The sequence below is a fragment of the Sylvia atricapilla genome, chromosome 5 (genome assembly GCF_009819655.1).
Source record: "Sylvia atricapilla isolate bSylAtr1 chromosome 5, bSylAtr1.pri, whole genome shotgun sequence".
Classification (NCBI taxonomy): Eukaryota; Metazoa; Chordata; class Aves; order Passeriformes; family Sylviidae; genus Sylvia; species Sylvia atricapilla.
The window spans coordinates 63,324,840-63,347,156 of NC_089144.1; the positions used below are offsets into that span (position 1 = coordinate 63,324,840).

The 22,317-nt window shown below is 42.7% G+C and overlaps 1 protein-coding gene across 2 annotated transcripts in view; it reads left to right on the top strand.

Annotated features, from left to right (window-relative positions):
• Positions 1-22,317, top strand: part of TMTC1 (transmembrane O-mannosyltransferase targeting cadherins 1) — a 135,291-nt gene that overhangs the window by 46,638 nt on the left and 66,336 nt on the right. For both annotated transcript variants that reach the window (XM_066319771.1, XM_066319772.1), the window contains exons 6-8: positions 5,413-5,494; positions 6,453-6,556; positions 16,673-16,862. In XM_066319771.1, the coding sequence (XP_066175868.1) occupies positions 5,413-5,494; positions 6,453-6,556; positions 16,673-16,862 (376 nt within the window). The remainder of the gene's footprint in view (positions 1-5,412; positions 5,495-6,452; positions 6,557-16,672; positions 16,863-22,317) is intronic.

Here is a 22,317-nt window from a genome sequence, read left to right on the forward strand (position 1 = left end):
AAGTCTCTTCAGTTGCTTTTTCAGGAAAAGCCAAACTTATTTTACCTGATACTTGTGAGGAAGAAAACAGCTTCAGCTTAATGTAAACTCCTGGAAGAGAAAATTTTCATTTTTAAAAGGAATAAAGCTTGTCAAAAGGACATGCAGCTTTAAACAGGGATTTGTAACTCGATGTGGGGAGCAGCCAAAGCTGCTATCAGTGCTGCCTATAGTATAGTTTCTTGAAATGTCTATAGGAGCCCTTCACTGGGCTAGAGCAGGGAAAAATGAGCCTATGCTTCAGGTGTGGATGTGATGGAGAGGAAACAAAATGGCTGAGATCGATGGAAGCTTTAAACTGCAGGCTCAATGCTTTGGTTTCCTGAGATCTGGTGGATCTGGGGCCATACTTTGGTGAGGTCTTATTTTTCGTGTTAGCCCTCCTCCACTTTGTCTCCTCGAGTTGGTGGAATGTCTGGTATGAAGAGAAACCCTTTTTCCTGCTCGGTCACATCTTTGATCTGTTAAGTGCATTTTGCTCCTTTCCTTTTTTCTCTTTCTATTCCCGATCCCTTACTGTGCCTCTCTCTCCTCCTCTCCCCGTTCCTCCCAGTTTTCTTCTTCTGCTTTCATCCCACACAGAATGATGTATATACTGCCCAAGAGAATAAGGAAAAGCCACGAGTGGGATCACCTTCTCTGCCGTGTGTGCCGTGCCCTTGCTTTCCCCAAAAAGCCAATAAACAGCAAGAATTCCAAATACGGTCACAGTTGAAAATGTTTAGAAAGACTACACGATATTATCAGTGAAAATGAGTTAAAACAGTTGTGACTTTCACAAAACCTCTCCATGGCTCCCAAAAGAGCCTGTAAAGCCGCTCCTGTTTGTGTGTTTATGCATCTAGGTCTGCGTGGGCAGTAGTAGCTGGGGTTTGAGGCTCTCCAGGGAGATGAGGAGCAAGGATGCCACACACATGCTGTGGGGAAGGTCAGGACTACTCATAAAGAAGGAAGCAGGAGAGCTTTCCTTTCCCTTGCAAAACCTGCAGCTGTGACTGATATTTTATTTCCCTGAATTGACAACTACTTTAAGCAAGTTAAACATCCAGACGTGGTAGAATATATTGATTTTTTTTTTTTTTTAAATTCAGTTCTTTTTGCTCTGTGATGGATTTTTATTCTTGTTTTCTCCCTGGGAGATCACATACACACACTTTCTTCTCAAGGGCTGTCCTCAAGGAGGATTATAGGCTGAGCTAGGTGGAAAAGCTACTTCTCCAATGTAAGATGCAGCTGTCTGGACAGATGATAACAAAGTCTTCTTTAAGTAGGAAAGGTAAGGTGTGTAGACAGAATATGGCTCCTGTAAAACTTGCTTATTCTCAGCAGGGGAGTCTGTCAAGCTGAGTTAGGATTAGGTGTGCATTTATCAGTGACCTGAAGCTTTGACATGCACTTAAAATAACCCCTTCTAAGTTTAAAAGTGTTCTTGATTAGAGGCGTCTTACTGTTATCAATAATTAGGAATAAGAGAACAGCCTTGCTTTTTTATTCATCTTTCCAATATCTTTCTACAGTATTAGGGCTTTGAAAGCGCTAGTTCAGAACTCTGGTGGTTGCTGGGACCTGGCTCTGTTTCCTAAGAAGAATATAAATGAGAACAATGGTGCTCTCAGAGTGAAGTGACCTGGCCAAAACAATCTCTTGATACCCCAACACTTATTCTGCTGCATACTTACATTGGTCTGTTAGACGTTCCTGCTGAAGAATCCATCATAGATCTTAACTGTTTATTTGCTTCCCTTGAGAAAGCCATCGAAGAGAGCACAGAGCAAGCTCACGTTTTCTGCCAGAGCTCAGTCAGCTGCAGTGTGAGATCAGCCTGTTTCCAGCAGGGCTCTGCACTAGCTCACAGAGCCATGGCAATGAACAGCAGCTGAGGAGCTGCCCCACACTCTTCTGTAAGCTCGAGGTGTCCCCAATGGCACAGCCAAATCAGAAAAGCTGCCTGACTCTTAGACCAGTTTGTTTTGATCAACCAAGTCCCATCTGGTACCAGCACAGTGTCTGTTCCTGTAAACTGCACCATATTGAATTTTACCGGGCCACCTACTCTGCTGTCTTCAATTACAAAACCTCGGAGTGCCCTGGTGATGTAACTGATTGCAGGATGAGCTGTGCTTTTCAGGAAGCTGCCACTGCCAAATATCTGTCTTGGCCTCTGCTCGAACTGTGCGAGAGCAGTCCCTGCATTATTAAGCTTTTCTTGGATTTATTGTTTGTTGTGATTCTGGTTGCTTTGGGAAGTATTCCTGAAAGGCTTTTAAAAGACAGCAAGCAGGCAATTCCATGCTGGGTTGCTTTGTGGGAAAGCTGGCATGATGCAGAAGTGGAACCTCTGCCCAAATGGGCTCCTTTTGCATTTGTTTTAGGGAACCTGATAATCTGGATTTTCTCCTAATTTTATAATCTTCTTGGGAAGATCTGGAATACCCACACCTTGAAATGTTCACATACACTGCAAGTGGCGTATTGCTGTGTGGTGCTGCCATCAGCACGCTTTCCCTAACTTTGTCCACACCCACTCTCGTGTGAGAGTGAATGCATGTGTGTGTTTTGGCACGTTTTTGGCACTGCAGTTGTGCTGGTTGGGGTGGAGTAGGTGATAGGGAGTGGTTTCCATGAAGAGAGGGATGTTTGGCAGCCTGGAGAGGTTGGCAAATGTGTGGAAATCTGACCTGTAAATGACTTTTTACAAGACGGCTGTTAAAAAGGGGTATAAAAGAGTTTAACTGGTAAAATAGTAATTTCTTGACTTCTCCTAGCTAAAGAGAAAATGGAGAGCTTTGGCTGATCTTAAGGTTGTCTGAACAAAGTTCGGTGTAACCTTAGATATGTTTGCAAACTGAGATTTTACGTGGAAAAAAGCTACTGCATTTTACATGCTGCGTTGTCACTGACATTTAACAAACTTCCCAATCCGTGTCCTTTTGCAGTTCATTTGGTTTTAATGCACAAACCGTGTGGTGTTCTTTCACCTGCACCAGATGTGAGATGTTTTCCTGGCTACCTTCCTGACCCAAGTGGTAGCCCAGTGCTCTGGAAAACTACATAGTTCTTCTAAAGCTTTGAGGCACTGAGTGTGACCTGTCTGTTTGTGCCGCTCCTGCAGGTTGATCTGATGGGTGGAGAGCAGGCTTGCTGAGCACTGAACCATGTTAGCTTTAACTTTGGCAAAAAGGAAAAGTTTCACTTTTTAATTGAAGTGTTCATGGTCAGATGATGGCCACATCACAAGTTTTGGGTCACTGGTGTGAGGTGGTGCCGCTTCTCAATGATGAAGTTGGCAGACTTCTTGACACTGATAAAAAATGCTCCTGTGTCTGTAATTGAAGCCTTGGAGAAAGAGCTGAACTGTTCTAGTTGATCTTTTCCCAGGATAATTCTACCTAAAGCAAACATTTTGTAATGGAAAATTCCAGCCTAATGTGTTGCAGAGTTAAAAGCGAGTGGAAACAGGTTCTTGAAAAGAGTCAGTGTGATGAATAGAGGGCTCTCCTCTCTTCACACATAAAAATGTAAACAGAGTGCAACCGAACGCTTCCTGCTGCAAATCACAAGGGGATTGAGTTTCATAAAGGGTTCCAGTAGGGGACAAAAGCCTGGGGTTTGGTCCAAACGCTGTTCAAGTCAGTGAGAGGCTTTCCCTTTGGTTCCGGTGGGCTTTGGAGCCGGGCCATGGTGAGCACTTGAAGGCCAACCTGACCTTTCATAGGGAGACAAAGCTGAAGGCTTAGTTTCATCTCCCTTGTACTTGCTGCAGCCTGATTAAAATCAGTGGGAACTCAAGAAACTTTGCACTTTGAGGTGTTCAGCCCTTGAAGACTGGTCTGACATTTAAGTCAAGTTTGGTGCTTAAATGTCAACGTTTCACAATAAGTAGGCTCCAAAGACTGAAAGTTGTCTGGCTTGCTTTACACTGTGTGGTTTAGTTCCTCAGTTTTAGGCATGGCGCTTAGGGAAAGTTTTCTGAAGAGCAATTCCTTTGTGCAGAGCATCCAGATGTACTTCTTTCATCTCGGTAAATGCTGCCTCTGTTTCTTGCTGGCTTTGCCCTGGTGCTTTTTTTTCTGCAGTGTAATCTTTTCTTCATCTTGCCATGGTGACCAGCCTTGCAAACTTCCTACTATAGAAAATTTGAACAAAACCCCAGGTATTGAAGACTCTTGGCTGCATTAGGAAGTGCTTCAGTCTTGTTTTTTTCAAAGACTTGAAGGGTGGAAGCAATCAGGTGATAGACTGTCTTAAGGAATTTGGGGAGTAAATAAGATGTGTTTTTTATATGCTTGGTGTTCACAGGAGAAACATATGAGAATTTCATGCTTGGAAAGGTAGCTTGCTTGAAGGTGTTCAATACAAACTGCAGTTTTTGTAAATCATTTAAATAGAGTATCCTGATAGTGACTGTGTGACTGAAGAACCTGCAAATGTTTTCCTTCTGAATTTATTTTGTTTACTTGCAATTAATAACTTCTTCAAATAAATTGTCATTTTTTCAATAGTTTTTTACCTATTATATGCTTAAAATATTCCCGTTGCCTCTTCTGTATTTTTTTTTTTGTCATTGCTTTATTAGAATGATGGAGCAATCTATAAGGTTCAATAGAAGTGGAATTATCATGAAATGAATGTCATGGACATGGCACTGTTTGTTATATTAAGAAAGTTACTTACACTTTGGCGAGTGCTTCTGCTCTATATTAAAATAAATGCATAGTTTTGGCTCCAAATACAGTTTCATTTTACTCATTGAGAAACAGGAAGGGTTTTATGAACATTCCTGCAACAGTAAGCCACCTGTGTGTTTGTCTCTGTGCAATTAATTATCATAGCACTTTGTCAGCAGACTTGTGATGAAACTTAAGCGTGCAGAATATGCTCCCAAAAATGCTTAAGAGTCAGTTCTGCTAGATAGTTATTCTCCTCTAGAGACTGAGCAGAGAGCTGGGAACAAGGAGTTTTTGCATTTTAATAATGGTCTAAAATTGAATTGCTCTGTTTGGGTGACCTTTTAAAACTATGTCTCGCTGTAGTCTTCTGGGAGTCTGAAGACAGCAATCTCACTGAGATACACCCGGGATTTTTCGGAGGATTAAGGGGTTTATTAAGATTTTAAAACCCTCAAAAAACAAAAAGCAAACCATCAAACACATCAAAACCAGATTTTGATGGCAAAGCTGCAATGTATTGTTGTGTGTATTACTTGAACTAGTCTCAATATTTTATTTATGTGGAAAGACCTTTGAAGAGTAGGAGTGATGTCATTATTATTGCATTTAGGCTGGTTAAATCAATGTACACATTTTTCTCCATTTGAAAAATGAGTTAGTGGTCCAAAGTACTTCAACAATCATTTGTTTCCTTATATTTCAGCTACCTGACTGCAAATAACCACTGGAATTTCTTGTATACTGGAAGGCCTTTTTTGAAGAGAGCTGCTTTGGTGATAAGTTACGTAAGTACGAATGGCCTTGACCATGTATTTCTGTATATTTGGTGAGAATGAGCAATGCTTAGTGATATCCCAAAAGACTCAGAAAGTTCAGATGATAGATCTTAATACAAAGTCAGGCTTCGGAATTAGTCTAGAGAACTTCAACTGGGCAGAAACAAGAATATTACTGGGTTTTCAATTCGAACCTTCTTTTGATTTATAGTGGTTGCCCTTGCAACCATGTAATCATCTGCCTAAATACATGGGTCTCTGTGGCACTGGGCTGCCTTGTCAGTGCCATGCTGTTAATGCCAATGCAGGGCTCATAATCATAATCATAATAATCAGAAGAAAAACTGCTGCTTGGTGTGCTCCACAGAGGACTCAGCATGTTGCAGAGGAGAAAACAAGCCCTTCCATGGGAATGTTCTGGGTGTGCAACTCCCTGTGCTGCTCCAGGAGCAAGATCCCCTTGCTTGTCCTTTGACAAGTGGTTCCCAGAAAGGTGAAGGAGTGGCAGCTTGTAGAAATCCTTCCAGGAATGAGGATTCTGTAGCATGAGAAGCACTGATGGAGCTTGTCTTTACACCTATGCCAGCATGGATAAATGATAAGAACATTTAAGACATGATTTTCCCCTCTGCATTTAGGCAGAGGTCGGTAGCAAAATTGTGCAGTCTGCAGTGCAGCAGAGTGACAGTTTTGTCCTTCAGAACGCTGCCTTAGTGGTGGGTACTGAGATGTGTCGTTGCTGTCAGTAACGCAGACGTGGAAGAGGGACACACAAAGTCACCGTGTGCTGTCTGTGCTGAGGGCTGGCAGGTTTGTCACCCGCCGTAAGGTGGCAAATTTGAGTTTTGCCTGAACTGCTGACCTGACTCCCTTTGCACAGCGTGGAGAGCTATCACAACAAAACATTTGCTGGAGGTCTTAGCTCTTCTTTGTAGTGTGTTGCTAACTGAGATGTTCTTCCTTGAAGGCGATCCTCGTGTTGTGTTTCCGCCTCTGGATAATGGGAGGTTCCATGCCAATGTTTTCTGAGCAGGACAATCCAGCCTCATTCTCACCGTATTTACTGACGAGGTAAGATGACAACAGTCTTTAACAAAAGTTTCCAAAAGTGTGGTCTTGATGTTACATTTTCCTACACTAATATGGTTTGCAGATGACGTTGAATAACTTTAGTTCTGTTGTCTTAATGACTTCTTGGCATTGCTCTGTCTGGAATAGAAAGCAGCCAGAGCTATATGAACCTCAGAGCACGTTGCATGTCCTGTAGGGTTGTATTACAGGTGCTTTCTTACTGAAAAATAAATGTGTGTTAATTTTTATGTAAAGCCCAAAGAATATAGTTCAGTTGCTTGAGGACAGGCCTAGAAAGCCCAGCAACTGAAGCATAATCCTAAATCTTAAAACTGGCTGCTCCTGAGATATGGGATGGAAGCATTTAGGGTTTTGGCTTCAGCTGAAGTTTGTATAAAAAGGGGGTGACCGTGCCTCTTGGTGTAATATCAGTGACTGAGCAGTGAAGGTGGAGGGGCCATGTGCAGCAGTGTTTGCTCTGTTTAGCTACTGAAAGACACTTCGGAGCCTTCTAGAGGAATTTCCTGATGTTTCAAATGAAAATGGGAGCAGTCATCCTGTGTGTCAGTTCTGGCCTTGCTGGCTCTTCATTCCAACAGTGAAATTGCAGTTGAGACATAGGTTAAGATCAAGCAATTCTTATTCAACATCTGCTGTAGAACTGGACTTGATCTCATTTGGGGAACCTTTATGATAACGTGGCAACAGCTCCTATTACCATCAAGGCTGAAAGTGTTTCCAGGAAGCACATTATCTTGTTTGGAAAGCCCTGACATGTTTGTTTCTGGTAGAGTTATTAATACCAGACTCAGTGCAGCACAGCATGAAGGATTTGCTGCTGTACCTTTTTGGATATATTTATGCTGTGATGGGGGTCACTGAGTCATAAATGATCCTGGCCTAATTTCAGTCACCTCTTCTGTGCTGCACATGTTCTTTTGTGTGTTTGTCTTTTTGCCTCTTGTAATGACAGGGGAGGGTTTTCTAAACCCAAAAGCTAAGTCGTTCTCAGAGAATGAAACAGTGACTATTTTTACCACTGGCACTGTGGATTTTATTAACAGCCTTAGGAAAAACAAGTCAGAGTGCTGCTGGCTGAGGTCCCCCCTTGGCCCCAGCAGCAGCCCTGGCTTCACCTGCAGTCCAGAAACACCCACCTACTCCAAACGTAATTAAGAAAACCCATTCCAATGAAAAGCAGTATTACTGTTCTGAAGGGATTCTAAAACCTTTTAATTATTCCAATTCTTCTGCTGAGCTTGATCTTAATCCTCATTTTAGCCCATTTACCCAGAAGGCTTTATCTTCCATTCAGGAAACCCATCCCTTCAGCAGGTCTCGGTGTCAGTCTTGCAGCTACACTGAGACCCAGTGGCCATCTCTGAGCTGATAGCCCTTGATGCCTCCTCTGACCACAGCCCTCATCTTGGCAACAAACCTTTTCCTTCCTCCTGTGTCAGACTCAAACTACAGCTCCCACCTGAGACTTTATCTTGCCGTGGTCAGAGCTGAAGCTATTGCTGCTGACCTGGTGTTGTGCCAGTCATCCTAAGTGCAGGACTGGGATGTCAGGTGGAGCCAGCAAGGTTCAAGTGGCACTGGTGTGGTTTCCAGAAAGGTCAAGGAAAATGGTTCTGCCCCTCTGCTCTGCTCTTGTGAGTCTCCTCCTGGCACACTGCATCCAGCTCTAGGGTCCTTAGCACAGGAAATACATGGAGCTGTCGGAGTGAGGCCACAGGAGCATTGGTGTTTATGGTCCACTTCAGAGAAGCTCCTAAGCAGTGTGTGTTCTTCTGCTGTAGACAGCTACAGTAGCAGCTGTATGAAGAGCTGGTGTAGGAAGCTTTTAACAAGGTTTTGAAGGCAGTAATTAGAAACAGCACTGAAGCCAAGATGTTAACTGCAAGTTGGGTTTAGTTGGGAAGAAGGCAGTGGAAGAGCTAAGATTGGTATCCAGACCAGAAACTAAAAGAAAGATCAGTTTTGGGTAGTGCTCTTGAAGTGATTAGTAACACTGTTATAGGTGGAGCAAGGGTTAGTCTCAGTCCGTGGGCAGGTTGTTTTGTAACTCTAAAGATCATTTAGGTCACAAATGGGAGTTTTCTGTTTTCAAGGAGTTGTCTTTATTTGAGCTGGAAATGTGGTTTTTGTGCATGTCTCGCCAGGGTAAATGTTATGGTTTTCAACAGAGTTGAAAATTACTCCAAGACTTGGCCAGCTCTGTGAGACAGTGGAATAAACAGATAACAGTGGAATAAAAAATAAAAACAGTAGTTTGGAAATGTGTGGCAGTCTTAGTGAAATGGATGAAGTTAGATCTGGAGATGAACCCAAGAGAGCATTGTCACTTTCACAGCGTTTATTGGGGCCGTCATTAGGGATAGGTGTAAGTTAGAGGCTTGAAAAAGCAGTGACTTTTTAGACCAGAGTTTGTGATCCCTTAGAGCTGATGTAGCATACATTTCAGGACTGGAGGTGTGAGAGGTCTGTACATCCATGATTGTCTGGACGAGGTGGGACATGTAGAGCTTAGGGTTCAAACGAGTCTAAGAGAAGACAAGTTGGTTACAAGCAAGCCAAAGAATTGTAGCTGAGCTGGGGAGCTTCTTCCTGTGGGACACCAGGAGTGTGCTGAACATTTATGCAGGCTAAAAAAGAGATTTGCCAAGTTGAAATAAGAAATCCAGACTACTAAATATGCAGAAACCACATCCAACCCAGAAACTCCAACTCATCCAACTCCCCAGCTAGGAACTGGGGGAAAATTATCATATGTGCTTTGCTTGGCATTGACTTTTGGTCACTGCTGAATAGACCTTTGATGTGCTCAATCTGGCCCTAGAAAATGCCTATGTGTTCTGTGTAACTTGTCTCCAGTCTTGGACAACATAAATGTATAAATTAAAGCAGACAGATAATGATAATGATTAACAACTGGAGGACATAATATGCTGAAATAATGACAGTTTCTCAGTCTTTAAAAACAGTCATCTATTCAGCGTGCTCACTAAATTACTATTGTTAAAATTACAAGTGAAATTCCCAAATACCTCAAGGCTTAGTGACATAAAAGAGAGCCACATTTCCGTGGCCTTCATTGCGTTGTTTGGCAAAGGTGGTCTGAGAAGTTGTGGTGTGTCTGTCATTGCCTTCCTCAGTGGAGGCAGAAATCAGGCTGTTGGGAATCCTGCTATTCCTAAGCCCTGCCATGAAAGCCTGTCCATCCAGGCTGTTGTGCATTGCAGGATGTGGCCTTACCTTAAAGAACACAAGACTTTGATCTCAAAATCTGCCATGGGTAAGCAATACTTGAGATAGAAAAACCGATCCCAAACTGCTGGTCCAACATTCTGGCTTGGATCAGACAGAATTTGAGGGAGAATGCAACTGGAAAGGTTTTGGGGGCTACCCAAGCTTTATGTTAAACAGTGTACCAGAAGTGCAGCTCTAGAGTTAGGAGGGTGTTGAGTGGAGGGCTGACATGCTTCAGATGTTTTCCACTGTGTTTTTTTCTTCTGCCCTTCTTGAGGCCTCTGGATAAACAGATTTTATTCCCAACACTGTGGCAGGACAAGGGGAAAAGCCATTGTGCAGCACGTCTCAAGCTGTGTGAAACAGATTAAATCTTACCTCTGGTTTCTAGCTAAAAGTCTGCTTTTAAAAAATCTATGTATTTCGGAGTCAAGTTATGTTAATTTCTGCTGGCATTTGCCTTGTGATCTCTGGTGGCTGATCACCCTGGGCATGAGGCAGGTTATTTGTAGTGCTTCCTTAAATAGTTAATGCATTTCTACTTGGACTGCCTTGAGATAACATTGTCCTGTGGTTGAACTGCTGTCCCTGGCTTTCTGTATCGTTTTGCTGTTTCAATCAGGTAAATGAGAATTCAGCGCTGCAGAAAGCTGAAGAAGTGCTTATACATAAAAACTGGCACATAATCCTTTTCACAGAGATTTATGACTGTTTTCTGAGCAATGCATTTAATCATCCCAGTTGTAACTTCAAAGGGAATGAACTAGCAAGAAGCAAACCACAGACCCGTGCTGGGAAAATGGGTCCCTGTGCCAGCCAGCTCTGCCAAGGAAATAGAAGTCAAGTGTAGCAACTACTTGGATACGGAGTTTTCATGGACCTTAGGCTAGAAAATAGCATTAAAATAGACCCCTGAAAATAACAGCTCTTAATCAGCCAGGCTTGCACAATCCAACCTGGATGGTGAAGTTCTGCTGGTTTGTCAGTGTTTTCTATCCAAGGTGCTCAAAGGTGTTCAAGTTCAGCCCCATGTGTAATCTCTGCAGGCACCCAGCATTCAGGGGTCACTTCTAACAAAAGGGAGAACAGCAATGTTGGTAACAATGGCTCTCATGCCTACTCAGGGGCCAGACAGCTCATACATTAGTGTAAACTGTAGTCTGTATTTCAGGGGTGTTGGGGGAGAAGGCCTGCAGAGAAGGTGCTGCTCCCAGAGCCACATGAAAGATTTCAGCATCTCTCTCGTACAAATGTTCTTGATGTGATGAATAGACCCTGGAAGTGCTGCTCTGGGATTTGATAGGCATTTTAATGGGCCATGGTGCTTGCTGCAGGTGCTGGTTACACAGGAAGCCTTCCCTGCTGGAGTCTGGATATGGAGAAGAGAGGCTGCAGCCAAAGCAGTGACCATTGACTCCTACAGGCTGTGCATTTTATTTTCCCAAATACCTCCACATAGAAGGGGTAGAACGTGGCCAGTCTCTGAAGCAAAGCATGCCCAGAACATCCCTTTGGCTCCCACTGGCACTGAGTGGTAATGCTCTGGGTTACAATGAGCCATTTTCAGAAGCATTTTCCCAGCGAGTTAATGAGGTCTGGTTTTTAATTTCTTGAGGCTCTCAGTGGCTGTCCACAGAACCCTCCATCTGCTGCTGCCTCAGTGATCCTCTTCTGAGGATCACAAGGCATATCCTCACCCACGGCACACAGGGGTTTGCGGAGGGAAAACAGTGCAAGATCAATCCCAGGTTTTCCAGCACGGAGATTCTGACAGGAAGCTTGGGTTTCACTAGAAACTCACAGGCTCTTTCAGAATTCGGTATTTTTCAGATTTCATAGCCACAGAGTTGAAACAGCTGAGACAGAGCTGTTCACCAGATTAAAGCTCTGCAGGCTGTGGAGCTGTAGAAGACAACATAGTCTGCTTTTCCTCACGTCCCTGGTGCACACAAGCCTACATTCCAGAGGAGTTACCTTGCAATTCTCAAGCTGCAGCTCTGTTTATCCCTATCTATCTTTCCTACTCCTGTCCTCTGCTGATTGGCAGCTCTTTTCCCTATATGCAGAAGGTTTGATGAAAGGGAGTATACAGGTACTTTTCTAGTTACAAGTATTTTCTTTCTCATTTAGACTCACATTTGGATGTTAAATGGAATTTATCTGCTGGTTTTTTGTGTAGTTTACGCCACTGTCTCTGAATGAGCTGGATAACGGAGTGGTAATTTATTTCTTCTCAGGCTCTTAAAAGAAAATGTTTAGGCTGACAATATACAGAGCAGAAAAATAAACCTGTGTGGGAAGGTATGACTGGGCTAGGAGTTCCCTAGGGGGAGTGGAAATACATACATTTGAAGACAATATCCAAAATCCCAGCACCTGGTTATAACTGCAGCCACATGTGTCCTAAGAGGACATGATTGTGCAGTGACTTGTCAAACACACTTGGGTTTAGGGCTTTGTAAGAGGATGAAGAGGGCCTTGAGCTGAAATCAGTGCAGCTGTTAATACACATGAGAAGCTCTTTTCTCGAATAAAAAAGCTCTTGTTACCCTCATAGTGAGCTGAGACCTCCCTGAGCGTGGCAGTGTGCAGGTCATGGGATGGGCTCTCCCAGAACTGCGTGGCTGGTAGGTGGCAGCACAGTGTGCACTCAGGGAAAACAGGATCACTGGCCCCCAGTTTTCCGTGCAGCTTTGGTGGGATGTGGTCAGAGCTTTGTGATCACTTTTGCAGGACAGCTTTAGAAAGAAATCTATAATCTCAGTCCCTGGGTGCTGTGGAGGAGAAAGCTTAAACTGCTCCAAAACCAGAAAAGACAGGAAATGCCTCAAATTTCTATAAATGTTGTATTTTTTTTTACCTAGCCTCACATTCCTTGTGCTCTGGTTGCCTGGGTTTGGCAGAGCTGAGATGATGGTTTTTCTAAACTCATTGGTCACTGTTACAACAATGGTAACAGACAATTCCTCAAGCATTTTCCTGTCTTATTGTTATTGCTTTGAATAGTACCCTTTACGTTCATTTTTGCAGCAGAAACAATCAATTTAGATCATCGTTTTCTGCATCAATTTCTAGATAGGAGTCATCCTGTTTTTATCTCAAAGCATGCAACAGAACGTGGAAACGAAAAAAAATTAGAACTAAACAAACTGGATTGCCATGGCAACACTGGCTACCTACAGGAGAAACTGTGTTGTTCTGAGTGTGTCAGAGGAGATGAGAAGTGAAAAGAACACTTGATACCCTCTGAAACTTGGATTTCTATGTTCAGTTTGCAAATAAAAATTTTGCTGCGATGCAAATGCTGTTACCTGGCCTGGGGGAAAACTGTTTGCCAGTTATGAGCAGAATCTTCCAGTCACCTCGCCTGTGATACTCTGATTTTCATGGGATTAACTGAGAGAGTGGGAGATGCCACAGGCAGGAATTTTTCTTCCTTGGAATTCCAGAAGACACCAGAAGCAATATCGAGAAGATCCTTAATTTAAAATGTAATTCACTCAGTCAACTAATTAAAAGAAAATACTCTTGTTGCCATTTGCAGGTAGGCTGCTGAAGTGTAATTAGCTCCTGGAGTGATTTCAGAATCTTCAAGTCTTTTCAGAATTTGCAAATTAGTTCCTTGAGATGTCAGCTTTGGTAAGATGATCCTTCCAAACTTTCTCTTGTGTTTAACTTTCTCCTTAGGCTTGTGATATGAGAGCCACATCGATGCGAAGGAATATCATACGCTCTTGAGAGCCGTAAATAAAAAGCAGCACTGGACTGTCAGTAACTATTATTAGCATCCTGGTATTTTTCTGTTCCTTGTAGCTAAAACAGTGATAGTTTCTAAGTGCTTTGTTTTATACAGCCATCCATCACGTTCAAGGACAGGTTACCAATGCTGAAGGCATATCCAGACTTTTGCTTGACTCAGAGCCTGTTTGAGGCTTTGCTGCTGCTTACGAATGCCTCCAAAAGTCAGGCACTGCCTTCCTGGATCTTGGTTACCATGACTGCTAATGTCACATGTTTGTTCTGTGAGGGAGCTCAGCTCGGCCAGGAAATGTGGCCGAGGAGTCTCCAGTAAGGTGTCTGCAGAGTGATTGTCTGTACAGGTGCTAATGATTGTCACAGGCTTTAAAATAGATCCCTGCTCTTGGGAGAGAGTATTTAAAGACTAATTATTGCCATAGGGAAGGGACCAATTGTGCTCCTCCTTTGGGAGGCACCTCTGGCAGCACCCAAGGAAGACTGAAGCCTCTCAAGCACTTGGAAGTAGACAAACCTGTCCTGATCAGTGAGGGGCCTGGAGTTGTCTTCCCATCTTCAGCAGCAGCTTGTCCTGCCTTTCCAGCAGAAAAGAACTCACACTGACACTGATCTGGCTACTCTGAATACCTCTTAAGTTAAGCAGACTCAAGTTGTTCTGGCTGCCAACTGTTTATTTATTCTGTGAGGTGTAAGGATATATCAGCTCCTGCCTTATCAGTGAAGATGCAGAAAAGCAACTAGTCTGTCCTTAACTGCAGTGCTGCAGTTTGCAAAGATCCCAAATGTCATCTTGTTCCTTCCTACCCAGCAGCTCAGTCTGAGTCAGCAGGGGAGGGTTTTCTGGTGTGTGTTGTGGTTTGCATCCAAACTTCTATGAATATTGTGATGCCTATTGAAAATGTTAAAATGCCGGGCACAAAAGGACACTCCCTCCAAAAACTGGGCTCTCCTAAAGCATCAAGTGCAAGACTAACTCAGTGCTTTTGGAAATCCTGTCGAATACGCACATTTGTAGTAACAATATCATATGCCATGACATGATTCAGATTCGTCCAAATAGACATACTTTTGTTTTAACAATAAAGCCAGAAATGCATCTCAGTTTGGCTTTGAAGTAAGTAGCTGTAAATAAATGCTGGCAGCCTTTCTGAGCTGATGTGTTGAGGTTGATAGAGAAGTCTGGTTTTTTGTGGCTGAGCAGAGGTGGGTCAGGCCACACATAATGTCACGAGTGAGTGCCTTTGTGTGATTAAGTCTCACCAGGTTTTGTGTTGCTGTGTTTCTCTGTAATGTGCGCCAGAAGAGATTGGGTTGGTGACCAGAAAACACATTTGTTTCTTTAGAACGAGTGAACAATCAAAATTTTAAGAATCCTTTGAGCAAAATTAGGTTGTGTTTTTGAGGGATGCGCTCTTAAATAGGAATTGGCTTTTTAATCGCTGCCTTTGTTAAGAGAAGATGGATTTTCTTTCTTTCCCTTTTGTTTAGAACCTCAGGGTGGGGAAGATGAGGAAAATGGGGGGTGGATAAAAGAGAAGTGTATCAAATGGCTGAAAACCTTAAAAATGTGGGAATATTCTACTTTCCAGAATTGGGAGTTTAGAAGGATCTGTGGGAAAATGAGAATGTGCCTCTGTGACTGTTTACAATGAAACATTCCAGCTCAGAAAGCCTCTTTGAGTTTGGGTCACTGTGCTGCTGGAGACATTAGTTTTTTTGGATGAGAAGAGAAACTGATACCGTAACTTTGTAGTTATTTAAATATGTTTTCACAGAAATTTAGGGCCCAACACCCATCTGGGAACTTCCTGCTTGGAGTGACACTTAGCTGACACTTAGTGCCTTACCATTCTGCCACAGATCTAACCTTGTAAGTGCTGTTGTAAGGGGCTGCATTTTGACCACAAAGGGGCATGTTTGTGAGTGGCAAGTGAGACAGTCCTCTGTCTACATGCCTTGACATTTCTGCCATCCTTTGTTACCATTTTAATAAACCTGCAAGGTGCCATGGCAACTGTGTGTGATAACAGCTGCCAAAGCAGGCTGAGGTAGAAGTCGTCCTATGCAGGATTGAATGTAATTCTTTCCTTTTTTTGAGTGTTTGCCATTTTCGGTGCTGTGTAAAATGTGAACTTTTCCATTTGCAAGCCAAGGACGGGTTTGTCTCTTCGAAGGCTGTCACAATTCTACTTGGTTAACTGGAATAATCGATCTGCAGTCTCTTGCACTTGAAAGTATTTCAACTTTAGATGCACTTTTCAGCAAGTAGATGCCAAGAAGCAAAAGCCTGCGGCAGAGAGGGATGTTGATTTGGGTGGGTTTTTTTTTTAACCTAATGGCACACATGCTGTTCTTTTTCAGTCCTTTGAAAGCCCTGTATACTTCCCAGAGGGCAGCATGCTCCCCATTTCCATTCCCCATTAATTTCCTCTCTATTTAGAATAACAGTTATTGAAGGTTACAACAATTTGAAATCCTTATTTCCCCATCACTTCTGTGGCACGTCTCATGCAATCTGGTCCCAGTGCCAAGAAACTGTGATGGGATCAGCTAAGAGTCACCCTGTCCCTCCTTTCTTCTCTATTTTCTCCCTGTGCCTTGATTCGCAAAGAGAAGAGAGAGAAGGGTCTGACTTTATTTGCTCCATGTTGTGCAGGTAGAAGAAATCCTAAATTTTAAGTTAAACCCAGCCAGAGGGATATTTTGTATTGCAGCAGTGATGCAGTGAACTGTGTAAAAGTTCAATATGTGTGTACGTACCTGCGTAGTTATTCATTTATTGTTTAAGCTGGCAGAAAGTCATTTCAAACATCTAACATTCAAATGGGAGTTGAAGTTCCATTAGTTTTCCAAAGGTTGGTGCACAGAAACCATAAAAGTGTTACTGATCTTACGTTATTTCTTCAAATTACCTTAAAGTGCCCCTCACCTGTGGTAGCTCCTCTATTGACAGAGAGGCGTAGTGCTGCCTGTTGGTGCAGTGTTGTTGATTAGGTTTTGTTTTGCTGTTTCCTCCTCCCGTGTGGTATGTGGTAAATGCCAAAGGAAAATGTTTTCCTGTGCTGGCAGTCCTTCCGTGTATTACATTTCCTGTTTTTTCATTTGCAGATTTTTAACTTATTCCTACCTTCTGGCCTTCAATGCGTGGCTCCTGCTGGCACCTATCACCCTGTGCTACGACTGGCAGGTGGGCAGCATCCCTTTGGTGGAGTCCATCTGGGATGTCAGGAACTTGGCCACGGTGTTCCTGGTGCTGGTGATGACTTTACTCAGCTTACACTGCATTGCTGCGTTCAAGGTAACGTCGAAAGCCATGCAATACAATGTACAAAGAAAAAAATAAGATCTTCTGTTTCCTCATCTTCAGATGAAATGTTTTCCTCTGCAGTGCAATGGAGTGAGGTGAAAAACCATACCAGTAATAGCTAATGCAGGCAAGCTCAACTGATGAAAATGTCTCTCTAGTTGAGTGTCTCAGTCTTTATTGGTCTGATTTGAGGGCAGAACTTGGCCCAGACTCCTGCATTCAATTATTGTTAATGATCCAAACCCCACTGAAGTTAAACATCTCTGCCTCTCCCATAGTCATTAGGCTTTTTGTCACTTAGGTCTGAGAGCTGTCATCTGCAGAGCCTTTTGAAAACAAAATTGATCCCTCTATTTGCACTTTTGTTATGCTTCTAAAACCCAAACATTGGCTACGTCTTGATGAGAAGACTTTTTTGTCAGCAGAGCAATGGCATGTGGGAAATTGGAAACGACCTGTAAATTGTTCTTTAGCGTAAATAATACAGTTGGTAAGCCATACTTCCCAATTCAGCATTTCAGAGGTACCATTAATCATACTGCAGAAATGAAAGTGAGGTTGTACAAGCCTGTCAGAAGTCAGATATGCACTTCCATGGAAGGGGTTTTTTTTGGTGGATCATAGGGAGTTACAGGCTGTTCCTCTTTCAGTTGAGTTGTGGAACCTTCTTTAGGAGAGATGATCATAGTCACTTTGGAAATAGTACAAAAGTTTCTGTTCCTTAAATATATGTATGACTGAAAAGCACAGTTTGAGGATGTCAGGTTTTTAATACCTGTGTTATGCTAAAATGTGCAGGTCATGTACGTTTTCAGTCTTCCCTCTGCTCCTGATAAGAGACAGAAAATGAACCAAACAGTCTGAGACTGCAGAGTCATTAATTTAGATAATACACTGACAGAGGCTGTATGGGAAATATGGGAAAACACCCCATTAGGTATTCACCAGTTTTACCTGCAGGTTGTACATCATCTCATATTTCTCCTGCCTTCATTACTCACTGCTAGAGATATTCAGAACTGTTTGTATTAGGCCTAATCCTGTTCTCAGGGAAGTTAATGATAAAATTCTCATTAGCCCAGTACCAAAGACTTCTGAAAAATCTTATTCCATGTTCCTTGAAGTTTTATTTGCTTTTTATTTCTTCTCCTGCTTCAGAACTGTATGTGGGATTAATATTGTTGGTTTGCTTGAAAAAGATTTTATCATCTTTTTATTGCTTTTTAAAAAAACAATTCAGTCTGGATTTATGAATACCACTCTGTGATTTGAAACTGCAAGTTTTAACTTTGTTGTGAGAAGTTCAGTTTTGCTCTTGACCACTGTTAATGTTTAACAACATGAATTCTACACTTTGGGCATTTACTAGACGCTTTGAAATTAATCTTACAGATTCCTTTGTGTTTATCCTTGAAAACCCCAAGCACTGAATAAATTTGATCTGAAGTGATTTGCTTTTGTATCCTATCCAGTAAAACTAGAACCATCCTGACAAAGAGCTCTCATGAGCACTCGCAGCCTCCAGCAAACCCACTGTGAACATGGAACTGGTGATGGTTCCTGGAGATCAGCTGGAATATATTTCCCTCAGTCCTTGGTATAGAATCACAGAAGGGTTTGGTTGGAAGGGGCCTTAAAGATGGTCCAGTTCCAGCCTCTGTGCCATGGGCAGGGATGTTTTCATTAGACCAGGTGGCTCAGAACCCCGTCCAACCTGGCCTTGAACACTTTGAGGGCTGGAACATAAATATATATATATATATATATATATATATATATATATATATATATATATATAATTAGAAATATAATTGGAAATATTTTGCCTTTCAGGAAATTCTACATTTCTGAAGCTATTTTCTATTTTATTTTTAACAACTCACACCATCTCTGAATCACAGTGCTGCTGTTCAGTTGTATGAAGATGATTGTGTTGGGCTGAGCTGTATGAATTATTGAGGAAAGCAAACAGGAAGCAGCACTTCTCCTGGAAATAAATTATGCCATTTGACTTCAGACAATCCCTTTTATAACAGGGAGAGGGAAGTTCAGGGCACATGAACTGCAGGCACAATTCATTGTGTTAGGGTCTTAGGAAAGCATCTTTCCAAACGCAGCAGCAGTGGCCTTTTACAGGGCATTGCTTCCCCCAAGAAGCACCATCCTTCAGTCAAGTCCCAGACAAGCTATTAGTCAGTGTTTTACAACTTAGAGGCAGCACAAAATACATCAGTTGATTTCTCACATTTCATAAAGTGTGAGATGTTCCGCTTTCTTTTTGAAGCAAATGCAACAGTCTTAGCAGCCATTTTTCTCTCCTTTTTCATTACAAGGTCTAACCTGGAAGAGGCAGCTTGGAATGGTTGTAGAGTGAACAGGCATGCAACCTGTGTGCCTCTCTCTTGAGGGTGTAGGTGTAAGAGAGAACAAAACCTCATATCCATTCTCACTATCCATTCATATTGCTTTCCTTCCTGCAGCATGGAGAATGGAAATGCTAGGAATTGTTTTGGCAGCAGTGAAGATATTGGTCCAGCGAACATTGAACTGATTTTCAGTGGCAAGAGGTGATGTGTGATGCATCCACAACACGAATTCACAGGAGACTCGCAGAATATTTTGTGTGGACCGTAATTAGAGAATGCATGGATTGGATTTCTGCCTTTGTTGCTCTTGAATTTTAAACAGGGCTAATTTGTTGACGTTTGTGATTAGGGTAATAACTCTGTTGGGCATGTATGTGTGGTGCTGATAAAGGATATCTAAGGCATGAAGCTTTCTTGTTTCATTTTGTGAATATTGTTATACCTCAGAAAAGGAAGGAACAGTGGGAGATTTCTACCCATGGGTGCTTTCTTTGGAACGTGTCTGTTACTAGCTGGGGATTTAATGCTGAAAACTGCAGAAACAGAGAAGGCAGCTCTCCAGTTTGTTTGGAGAGAGAAGCCTCCCTTCTCATCCTGCCTGTTCACCTTCACTGTTGTCCTCCTCTTTACTTAATGAGGAGGTCACTTAAAAAAAAATGGCTTTGTTATAACTTGTGTATAACTTCCATTCTCTGGGTCATTTCTCCTGTGTGGTGTGAATCCTTCTCACGAGCTGGAGAGCTCCCTGTGAACAGCTCCCCAAGTAAAGACTTGTTCTGCTCAACTCTGCAGTGAACTTCCTCACACAGGCTTCGAGCAGTGTGCTGGGGGTGTGACAAAGGTTAGGGGTGCTATTGAAAATGCCTGCATCCCAGAGAAATTTTAACACTTGGGAAAAGGGGATGGCATTTATTTATTGTTCATTGTCAAAGAGCCTTGCCTTGGCTATGAGGAATGGATGTGGTGCAGCTTCCAGATGGATTACAAAGGTAGCAGGAAAAGGCATTCTCTCAGTGGATATCAAGCATGCCAGTCACAAGGTCAGAAAAATAACCTGGTGCTTTAGATGGCCACTGGGGCACCTAAGGGCCCGTGGCACTGCCTCTCTTTGTTGGAAGACACTGGGAGCACCTGGTGAACTGGAGGGAGGACAATCCTTGGCATTATCATCAGGACGACAGTCATTTCTTTGACGTGTCATAATAATTCAGTGAGCGTGAAAGGAAAGACCCTTCAGATGTTTGAGGCACCACTCTGCGTGGCATTTTTAGGTCGCTGCCTAATTAGCAGCTTGCCCGTGGTTTTAGCTGTGAATGTGTGTGTACAGAGCACACGATGGATAGGATTCCACTTTCTCCATAGTGCCTGATACAGGGAGGGCTCCTAGTGGGAAAACTCATGTATGTAATGGGCTGGTGAAGTGGAGTGAGCTGGAAAACTAACTTGAAACAGTGGCTTTTGCAGTCTGGGGGTGTGTGTTGCACCTCACACTGATGGCTCTCACCCATTTGTACTCGTGACCAGCACTATAAAAGGTACCTTCTGGTGGTTCACAGCACCTTCTTGTTCAGCAGGAGCACATCATGATGTGCAGCAGTTAGCTGGTGTCTGAGGAGGGAATGCTGCTAACATTTCACATCAATAAAAAAATACATCTAGTGTGTTCTGTAACTTTTTTAAAGAACAAGCTTGGCTGTTCTGTGTGATATGGCTACATATGGTACAGGAAATTGTGATGGTTTTCAGGTTATGTTCATTGCATGTGACTGACATATGTATTATCCTGCTCTTTCATATGCTACAGTTGGTTGTTTTTTATTTTAGATCTAATTTTAAAGGTGCTGCCTCTGAATTTCCCTGCATGGTGCTTCTTAGCCAAGACAAGGCATTTTGTACCATATTGTGATGACTTTATTTTGTGCTGTAATTGGCATCCTGTTGCCATTTATCTGGTGGATTATATGTGTGGATATCATCTGAGCATATTCTTCAGTGACTTTCAGACTAAATTTTTAGCTGACAACGTTCAGTACCATCCAGGAGAGGAATGCATTTGCATCTTCTCTTTGTATGCATGTTCCTGTTGTTTTTGCTAGCACTCACTGTGTGTATTCTGTCGTGCTATTTACTTTCCCCTGCACTCGTGAGACCTTTGTCTCGTTTCCTGGGTTTGGCATTTCATTAATAAATCACAGCTTATGGGCCTTTCTGGGGAACAATTGCCTTTTAGAATATTCTGCAGCAGTACCAGCATAGTTAGAAACTATGCCTAGCAAAATTTATTTGCCACAACACTTCCAGAACAATACCTGCTTCAATGGGACAGCAAGGTGAATAAGGCAATTTATTGATGAAGTCTATCTGACGAGCTGGAAACCACACTCATTTCCATAAAAGGGCCATTTAAAATAAATCCTGCTTTCATTATCCTGAGGGGCACTTAAATTCTTTCCACATAGAGAGAAGGTCAGGACTGATGCTCTTAATCTTTAGCAGCGTGTTTTTTTTCGGTGCCGCTTCTGTTGTTAATATTTGCTGCAGGGAAAGAGTAATAAGCCAGAAAGACTGTGTTTAGTGGAATCTAGAGGAAGGGGGGAGCCCCTTGCAGGCACCCTGAGCTCTCAGTGGCTGCTCTGATGAGTGCTGCAGCCACATCAGCTGCAGTGGGTCCCTGGTGGGGTTGGAAGGAGCTCTGTGCCAGCTGACAGGCTCAAGCTAAAGGGAAAAACTGCCTCAGTCTCTATGTGACTGCTGGTTTGGATTAAAAACAGCAAATGCAAGAACCGTCAAAATACCTTTTACATCAGGTTTTCTTTTGCTCGGTAGATGTTTGGGAGTAACAGGTTTGGGGTGTGGTGCTCTGGGGAAATATAACCACGGGTTGAAGTAGTTCTGATTTGGCTGGCTGTGAATATCTTCAGCATCTCAGTAAAGGGGCTCTTACTGCCTGCAATGTGGTGTGAGTAATTATCGTGAGGACAGGTAATTCTGCCATTTTCAGCAGATTAAAGCCGAATTACTCTTTTTGTTCTGCCATTTTCTTCTTCTGATTTAAAGTCAGTATTTCAAGGCCTTCTCAG